This window comes from Bos mutus, chromosome 21, assembly GCF_027580195.1.
Source record: "Bos mutus isolate GX-2022 chromosome 21, NWIPB_WYAK_1.1, whole genome shotgun sequence".
Taxonomy (NCBI): domain Eukaryota; kingdom Metazoa; phylum Chordata; class Mammalia; order Artiodactyla; family Bovidae; genus Bos; species Bos mutus.
Window position 1 is genome coordinate 68,149,707 of NC_091637.1, and position 8,827 is coordinate 68,158,533.

General features: G+C 59.5%; 1 protein-coding gene across 2 annotated transcripts; it reads left to right on the forward strand.

Moving 5' to 3' along the window:
* The first annotated feature begins 2,877 nt into the window (after window positions 1-2,877).
* Window positions 2,878-7,268, forward strand: SIVA1 (SIVA1 apoptosis inducing factor). 2 transcript variants are annotated; one of them, XM_070358084.1, is made up of 4 exons: window positions 2,878-3,046; window positions 5,125-5,319; window positions 5,969-6,164; window positions 7,073-7,268. In XM_070358084.1, exons 1-3 carry the CDS (start codon window positions 2,929-2,931, stop codon window positions 6,127-6,129), a joined length of 474 nt encoding a protein of 157 aa, XP_070214185.1. In that variant the 5' UTR covers window positions 2,878-2,928; the 3' UTR covers window positions 6,130-6,164; window positions 7,073-7,268. The 2 variants fall into 2 exon arrangements, with proteins under 2 accessions (XP_070214185.1, XP_070214184.1); XM_070358083.1 differs by having other exon boundaries at window positions 5,969-6,125.
* The last annotated feature ends 1,559 nt before the right edge of the window (window positions 7,269-8,827 follow it).

Genomic DNA, 8,827 nt, shown 5'->3' on the forward strand with positions numbered 1-8,827 from the left:
GCAACCCGCTCCAGTATTCTTGCCTGGAGAATCCCATGGACAGAGGAGCCTGGTGGGCTACAGTCCATAGGTTGCAGAGTCTGAAGCGACTGAGCACACGGCACACACACAGGGTGTGCTTGCTCCCTCTTCTGGCCTCCTGGCTCCAATTTATTTTTTTAAATTTTTGACCATGCCGCCTGTGGGATCCTAGTTCCCTGACCCAACCCTCAACCTCGACAGTGAAAGTGCAGAGTCCTGACCCCTGGACCGCCGGGGATTTTCTCTGACTCCATTGTATTTTATTTAAATGTCGATTTGTCTGTCTGGCGGTGCTGGGCCTCAGCTGCAGCACACGAGGTCTTAGCTGCAGCATGCTTGAACTCTTGGTTGCATGTGGGATCTAGTTCTCCAGCCAGGGTTCACACCCAGGCCCCCTCCATTGAGAGCCTGGAATCCTAACCACTGGACCACCAGGCAAGTCCCTCTGACTCTTTTTTAAATGAGGTTTCTGTTTCTTAAGTTTTATAACATTGAGGTGTACAATGTCATGATTTCATACACATACATATTGCAAACTATGATAAGGAGATAATACATCCTTCACCTCATATAATTGCCATTTTGCTGTTTTTGTTACTGTGAGTACATTTAGGATCTACTTTTAGCAACTTTCAAGTACATAATACTTGTCAACTAGAGTCACCGTGCTGTACATTATTAGAACCCTGGAACTTCATCTTATAACTGGAAGTCTGTACCCTCAGACCATCAGCTCCCCATTTCCCCCAATGCCAGCGCCCAGCAACCACCATTCTACTCTGCTTCTATGATGATTTTGAATTCCACATGTAAGTGCAATTATACAGTACTTACTATATTTGTCTTTCTCTAACTTAATTAGCAAAATGTCCTCCAGGTTCATTCATGCTGTTCCAGTTGGCAGGGTGGCCTTTTTTATGGCTGAATAATATTTCATTATATGTAATTCCAAATAGCACTCATTTCTTCATTCATTCACCCACACTTGGGACGAACACTTCGGTTGTCTCCATGTCCTGCAAACATGCTGTGGTGAGCACGGGGCACAGCCCCTCAGGACACTGGTTTCAGTCCTTTGTATACATCAAAGTGGTATTGCTGGATCACAGGGCAGTCCTATTTTCAACTTTTTGAGAAACCAGGATGTAATTAAGTTTTCAAGAGGTCTTATGGCTTCGCCTTAATCCAGTCTGACTGATATCCTTGCAAGAGAAGGCGATGAGGAAGACGCCTCAGAAGTCAGCTCTGCCTGCCTCGATCTGGGACTTCCAACTCCCAGAACTAAAGAGAAGAAATGTGTATTGTCTAAGCCCCTAGTCTGAGAGCTTTGTTACTAGCACCTCTAGAAAAGGAATCCAACATCGACCAGGCCCTCCACAAATATTTCTTAAAATTAAGTTGAAATAGAAGAGCTATTAAGATTCTCTTTTAATCACAATGTTTTGCACCTATTGAATATTTACTGTGACTGAAAAGAGTCTAAGGCAGTTTCAAATCTGAACCCAAAGAAATTTTTTTTAATTCCCAAGATCTGTAAGATTAAAAACAATATTCCTGGGAATTTCGTCCATTTCTAGGATAAAACCAATTAAGCGTCTCTTCAGTCACAGTTACTGCAGATGGTTAACAGGAATAGTGCCACACGACAGGGGAAACGTTGCCAAAGCCCCCTCCGGACCTGGTCTTCCAGACCCACCGGGCCAGGCGGGAAGGGGCACCTGGACCAGAGGCTGGCCCCGCCCATATTCCTTCCAGGCGGGGTCAGTGTCCAGGGCTGTGAGGGGCGTGTCCTGTAAGATTGAGGCCCTCGGCTTTGTCACCAGAAATCCAGGCTACAGAGGGACATGCTGGATGGCCCCTGGGCCAGCAGGCAGGACGAGGGTCAGGCAGGCAGGCAGCCGGCAGAGGCCTGGGTGGGACGGAGCCTCACTGTCCGGTCAGAGCCCAACATGACCTCAGCCCTGCTCCAAATGACGTAGCAGGGCCCAGAACGGCCCAGTGTAAGGCACTCCCCACTTGTGAAGGCGAGACGTTCCTCCTAATTAAGAAATAAAGAAAAGTTTGCACATGGAATTCTGCTCCACACTGCGCGCCAGCCTGGACGGGAGCGGGCACCGGGGGAGAGCGGACACACGTGTACGTATGGCTGAGTCCCTCTGCTGCTGCTGCTGCTGAGCCGCGTCAGTCGTGTCCGGCTCTGTGCGACCCCATACTCGGCAGCCCCCCAGGCTCCCCCGTCCCTGGATTCTCCAGGCAAGAGCCCCTTTGCTAGTCACCTGAAACCGCCGCAACACTGTTAATCAGCCATACCCCAGTACAACATGTTTCACCAAAAAAGTGAATCCTCCTCAGACCACTGGTGATTTAAAGGAGGAAATAAATGAGTGTCCAGAGTTATACCTATGGCTGATTCATGTTGATGTTTGACAGAAAACAACAAAATTCTGTAAAGCAATTATCCTTCAGTTAAAAAAATAGAAAAGAGTTGTTTGGGGACCAAAAAGACAGCCGAAACACTCGCCTTTCTCGCGCCGCCTCATACGAGTCCCGCCCCCTCAGACGAGTCCCGCCCCCATGTCGCCTCTGGCCTATCACGGGCCGCGTGTCTCACGAGTCCCGCCCCCACGTAGTCCCCAGCCTATCCCGCGGCGCTTTCGCACCACACCGCCTTCCTATTTCCCTGCCCGTGGCGCGCCCGCTCTGACCCTTGACCTCTCTCCGGACTTTCCCGCGCCTCTGAGTCCCGCCTCCCAGAGCAAGAGCCCCGCCCCCGCCCTCGCCCTGGGCCTATCCCGCGTCGCGCCGCGTACTAGTCCCGCCCCCGCTCCGCGCCGGGTTGGCGCGCGGCTGTGACGTCACGGGCAAGAGAGGCGCGGCGGCCGAGCTGGGCCGCTCCGGGCCGCGGCCATGCCCAAGCGGGGCTACCCCTTCGCGGATGCGGCCCCGCTGCAGCTCAAAGTGCGTGTCGGCCAGAGAGAGCTGAGTCGCGGCGTGTGCGCCGAGCGCCTCACACGAGAGATTTTCGGTGAGTGCGGCTAAGCGGGGCTGGTCGGGGGGTCCCCACCGGCCGCACCCCCTGGAGCCGGGGCCCGTGTTCCGCGCCGCCTGACCGGGCTTAGGAGCCGCGAGAAGGACGGCGTGAATGCTCCCGCGTCCACGACCTGCCCCTTCCGCACCTCCCGAAACGGACGGCTTCTGCGTGGGGCTGAGTCGGGGCTCCGTCCTGCGGGAATACTGGACTCACCGGAGCCCGCTCTGATCTGACCAGCCCAGCGATAGGCCTCCGGGTCCCGCCTCCCGGGACTCGTCCCGGTGGGAAAGCCGGCAGAGGCACCCTTTCAAACCCGAGAGGCCCTCCTTGTCAGGCGGTGCCGCTGCTGAGGGGGCCAGTCGAAGGAGGACTCTCCAGAGGGGCAGGCACGGGTCACCGAAGGACCACCTGCAGACTGTCAGGTCTCCTGTAGGAACAGAGTCAAAGCCAGATCCTGCGGGGTTAGACAGGCAGAGAGGGAAAAGAAGGAAATTCCTGGCAGAGGGAACAGCCTGTGCAAAAAACGGGGAGCTGAAGTGTGCTGTCCGGCTCAGCGCGGCTGGACTGTCCAGTTGGAGAAATGTGAGGGCCCTGGCCTACGCCTTCTCCTCTGACTCCCTCATGCACATTTGTGAGTGCATGGATAATACTGATCATCACTCTGGAGAGATGAGCAGGTGATGTAAATGAGTGAAGCCTAGGGTACTTGGGCCAAACTGCGGTTGTTACTCTCTGAGGACATTCCAGAAATGAAAACACTGCAAACAGAAGAAAGGCGGTCCCTGGTGGCTCAGACAGTAAAGAATCCTCCTGCAATGAGGGAGACCTGGGTTTGATCCCTGGATTGGGAAGATCCCCAGGAGGGAGGGTATGGGAACCCACTCCAGTATTCTTGCCTGGAGAATCCCATGGACAGAGGAGCCTGGTGGGCTAGAGTCCATGGGGTCGCAAAGAGTCAGACACGACTGAGTGACTAACAAACACACACAAGTCAGTCTAGCTCTCGACCACGATGTCCTGTAGCGTTTGCAGAGCTTGTCCCATGCAGGGCCCATCAGGGAGGGAGTGCCAGGCTCCCTGGACATTCTCTGAGAAGGGCAGGACTTCGTGAGGCCGGTGTGCACTCATGCGTAATGATTTCCAAGTGTTTAACTCTGGCCTCTTTATGTTGAACTGGCCACAGGCCCTTGAAGACAAGTGTTAGTCTTGCCACATGACCTGCCCCCCGCCCCAGTCCCATCCTGTTATGAATGGGGAGACTAGAGGAGGAGGAGCTGGGTGTGGCAGGCTGTCTTCACTGCAGTTGAGTTATCAGCTGTGTGTTTCTGTCGATATCACCCAGCGCCAGCAGCTTCTAAGGTCTCCACCCTGGCTCTGTTGAGACAGGGCAGACAACCACAGAGCATTGCTGGGCTGGCACCTAGCATTTGACCTTCGGAAAGTTGCTGCTCAGGGGTGGGAAGCTGTCCGGGTCCCACAGAGGTCTGGAAACTTCTGGGGTACCTTGTCAGGAGCCAGCTATGGCTGTGCCTTTTGTCAGCAGCTCTGCAGCAGCCGAAAGGCTGCAGGCCTGGGCTTGCAGGCTCAGCTCTGAGTCTCTTGCTGTGCTTTAGTTGGCAATCCACAGTGCAGAAGGAAATGGAGAAGGAAATGGCAACCCACTCCAGTATTCTTGCCTGGAGAATCCCAGGGATGGAGGAGCCTGATGGGCTGCGGTCTGTGGGGTCGCACAGAGTCAGACACAACTGAAGCGACTTAGCAGCAGAAGCACAGAGCTTCCTCTGTCAAAGGAGGCCTACTTGTGGGTTCTGGGGAGGAGGTGAGGCCACACGTGAAAAATGAGCAGAGTGATGGGACAGGGAGCCCAGGTGGGGCTGCAGGGTGCAGAACCAGGCTGGAGGAGGTGCCCGCTGAGCCCGGGCAGGAGGGCAGCCTCGCCAGGGGCAGCTTGGTCCCGGGTGGCTGGAAGACTGCTCAGCAGAGGGCTCAGCACAAACGGCTCCGGAGACAGGCGGCCCCGCAGGGGCTTCCACACCACAGGGGTGTAAGCGGGCGATGCTTGTCCTCCCCAGAGAAGACCATGCAGCTTCTCTTCCGTGGGGCCCAGGCCTGCATGGACCCTGCATGGGAGGAAGGCTGCGCCATCGTCCACACGCCAGAGTCCCCGAGGCCCGGCCCCACAGAAGCCCCTCGGGCCGCGCGAGGGCAGATGCTGATCGGGCCCGACGGCCGGCTGACCCGGAGTCAAGCGCAGGCCTCCGAGGCTGGTGAGTAAGGCCGCCGGCAGGTGCTTCCCAGGTCTCTGCTGCAGACAGGATGCGGGGGAGCGGGGCCAGAGTCTGACGCCGCAAGCGGGGTGAACGCCTGGAGGCTCCCACTGCAGGAGGCTGTCCCCGCTCTGATGTGTGGGAGCTGTGAACTGCTCTAACTGTTCCATCAGAAAGGAGAGACGCGCCTCCGGGTGGCCCTCGTGGGTGTCCTGCCTGCTTCCCACCCGTAGCTCTCACCCGCAGCCCTCTGCGGTGTGCTGTAGCCTCAGGCTGTCACGCGTGTCACAGCTAAAACTCCCACCCCGGGGGCCCAGGAACCCCCGTGTTAAGCCAGGACACGGGGACCACACTTTGAGACCCAGCTGTGAGACACACCAGGGGTTGAAGGCCTGGCGAGTCCTGCTGCAGGTGGTCAGGGGAAGAGCTAGCCCGGGCTCCCGACCTCTGGGTGGTGACAGTTCCAGGTGGGCGTCAGCTGGCCGGGAGCCCTGGTGAACGGGTCCAAACGCAGTGCTTCCGCACAGACTGACTGGCGGTGGGTCAGGCGCTGGAGGAGGGCGGCCCGCTGTCCTCCGGGGGGCGAGGGGCGGCCCCCGCGCCAGAGCTCCCGGTCACCGTTGGACTGACCGGTGTTTCTTCCGCACAGACCCGGCTGGGGTGGCGTCGAGAGCCTGCTCGTCGTGCGTGCGCGCCGTGGACGGGAAGGCGGCGTGCGGCCAGTGCGAGCGGGCCCTGTGTGCGCGCTGCGTGCGCACCTGCTGCAGCTGCGGAGCCGTGGCCTGCGCCCTGTGCGCCCTCGTGGAGTGAGTGCGGGCCCTGGGGCGGGGCCTCCCGCTCGTGGAGTGAGTGCGGGCCCTGGGGCGGGGCCTCCCCCTCGTGGAGTGAGTGCGGGCCCTGGGGCGGGGCCTCCCCCTCGTGGAGTGAGTGCGGGCCCTGGGGCCGGGCCTCCCCCTGGCGGAGTGAGTGCGGGCCCTCCTCGTCCTGCCGCCCGTTCCCCAAACACCCGCAGAGCCCACTGCTCACCTGCCTGGTCTAGTGGCCATGATGGGCCGGGCACCCTGCCCTGTGTGATGAACACATGACTTGCTCCAGGTCCCCCTGGAGGCCGGGCTTTGGCCTCCGAGCTGCACCGTGGCCCTGCCACGGGCGTCCTGCCTGCACCTGGTGGACCCCCTCGGCCCCCAGCTCTGGCGGGACTGTGGGCGGGGCTGCTGCTGAGAGCCGGGCCTGGGCTCCTGAGTGCTGACGCTGTGGTGCCCGCCTGGGGCAGCTGCTGCCTCCTGGCCCGTCAGCTCCTTCCCCAGGGCGGTCTCCTGCCCTTGGCTGCGTTGCCTCTTCCCTGCCCGGCTGGAGCCCTTGGGGGTCAGTCAGTCCTGCCACACAGCTGGGGGCTGCCCGGGGCGGCAGGCCAGCTTGAGGCCTGAGCTGCGCTCTGGCTGGCAGGGCCACTCCAGTGAATGCCCCAGACGTTCACCATTACCCCCCGCAGGTGGACTTCCACTGAGGCCTGGTGTCTGGGGGCTGAGGGGGTCTCCTTGGGGCGCCCCTTGTCAGCAGGCTCCGCACTCTGGCCTCACCCTGGGCCCCCGAGCCGCCTCCCTCGAGAGTGTCCATCTCCGAGGGCCTGGCTGTGGGGGCTCGGCCACCCGGGTGCAGGACCCCCTCGTGACTGCCTCTGTCTGGGCTGGGCGGGTACGCAGCTCACGGGGACTCAGCCCTAACGCAGCCCCTCTCCCCGCCTGTCTCTCAGCTACGGGGGCGACCTTCACGAGAAAGTGCTGTGCTCCAGCTGTGCCGCGTTCGAGGCCTGAGCCCATGAGTCGACCACCGCCCCGCCTCCACCGCCCCGCCACGGTGACTGAGGAACTGAGGGAGGGTGCCTTTTCTCTTTTGTATTTTGTGCTCCTGACGACTGAAGACAATAAATCCTCTATATTTGGACGAGAGGGCTCACTTGGCGGCGCTCCTGGGGCCTGTGACCTGCCGGCTCCACGAGGCAGCACCTTAAGCCCTCTGGGGCGGGGAGTGGGGCGCCAGCAGCTGGAGGGTCAGTGACAGCAATCTGTAGGGTGCTGGACAGTTTCCTCCCATGGGCAGAGCTTGGGACCCCGGAGCAGGGAGACAGAGGGCTGCAAGGAGGCCTTAGGTCTAAGAAAGGGGGTCACAAGTGAGTCCCGGGTCTTCTGAGCTGCGAACACTCAGAGGCTGCCTGGCTCAGCCCTGGGATTGCAGCTCAAGCCCCTGGTCAGCGGTCGGCCGTCCTCCTCGGGGGTCACCTCCAGCCCCGCGTCCACCTGCAGACCGTGACCCTGGCAAGCACGGGAAGAGAGGCTCAGCGTTGCTCATCACTGGGGACACAGGTCGCTGTCAGGAGGAGCGGCCTTGCCCCCGTCAGGGCGCCCGCGGGGACATGCAGCCCCGGGAGCCCGTGTGCGGCTGTGGACAGCAGGCAGGGCAGCATCGGGGCAGCGCCGCAGTGACCCGGCGCGCCCACCTCTGGCAAACACCCTGCAGGAAAGCGAGCCTGTGCGCCTGTGCTCACAGCAATGCCGTTCACAAGAGGCCAGAGAGCCGTGTCCATCTGGGGGGACAAGCTAAGCCAACACGGCCCATCCCTACAGTGGAATCGGGCCTGGCCTTGAAGGAAGGAAACCCTGACAGACTGCAGGACAGACGGACCCAGAGGATGTCGTGCTGAGGGAAGTAGGCCAGCTGCAACAGGGCGGGCAGCGGAGGGGTGGGGCCAGGGGCGGGGCGGAGGTGGGCCGTGCGTGGAAGGAGAACAGGTTCAGTCTGTGAAGGTGAAGGTTTCTGGAGGTGGTGGTGGTGCGACCACGTGGATGCACTGAATGCCACCGGACCGGCCGAAGCGGTAAACTTGACGTGTTTTACCAATTGAGGGTATTTAAAATGTTAAAAAGACAGTTGTTGAAAGCAAAAGTAATGTGTGTTGGGGATTTTGAACGTGATGGGAACAAGCTGTGAGCGCAGCACGGAGCCGGGACGTGGAGGTGTGTGATCGGAGGACTGTGTGCATTGCCGGGTCTCAGAGGCAGGCTGGTGAGTCAGTTACAGACAGGTCCGAGCGCAGCCAGGCCACAGCTACGTCCTCCCTGCAGAGAGCACTTGTTCTGAATTCCTCATGGGATCCCGCGTCCTGGAACTGAAAAGTAACAGCAGCGGGAAAGCTGATGAAATAGGAATAAGCCATAAAAGAAAATGGGGTGTTAAAGAACAGTCATTAATCCACAGTGAGGCAGAGAAAGGAAAGACGGCATAAAGAAGCAGCGAGGCGTGCAGGAGAGCAGCACAGGGTGTTCAGGCTCAGCCACGACTAGACCTGCTGCTGGAGGTGGGCCAGGCACCCCCGAGGGGTGAAGACCCTCAGACAGCCCAGACAACAGCGAGAGCAGACAGCCCCCTCGTTGACAAGAAGTCCTGTTCAAGTATAGAGAGGCAAACTCAGAGTGAAAGGGTGGGCTGAGTGTCTGTTGAATGATGAGCC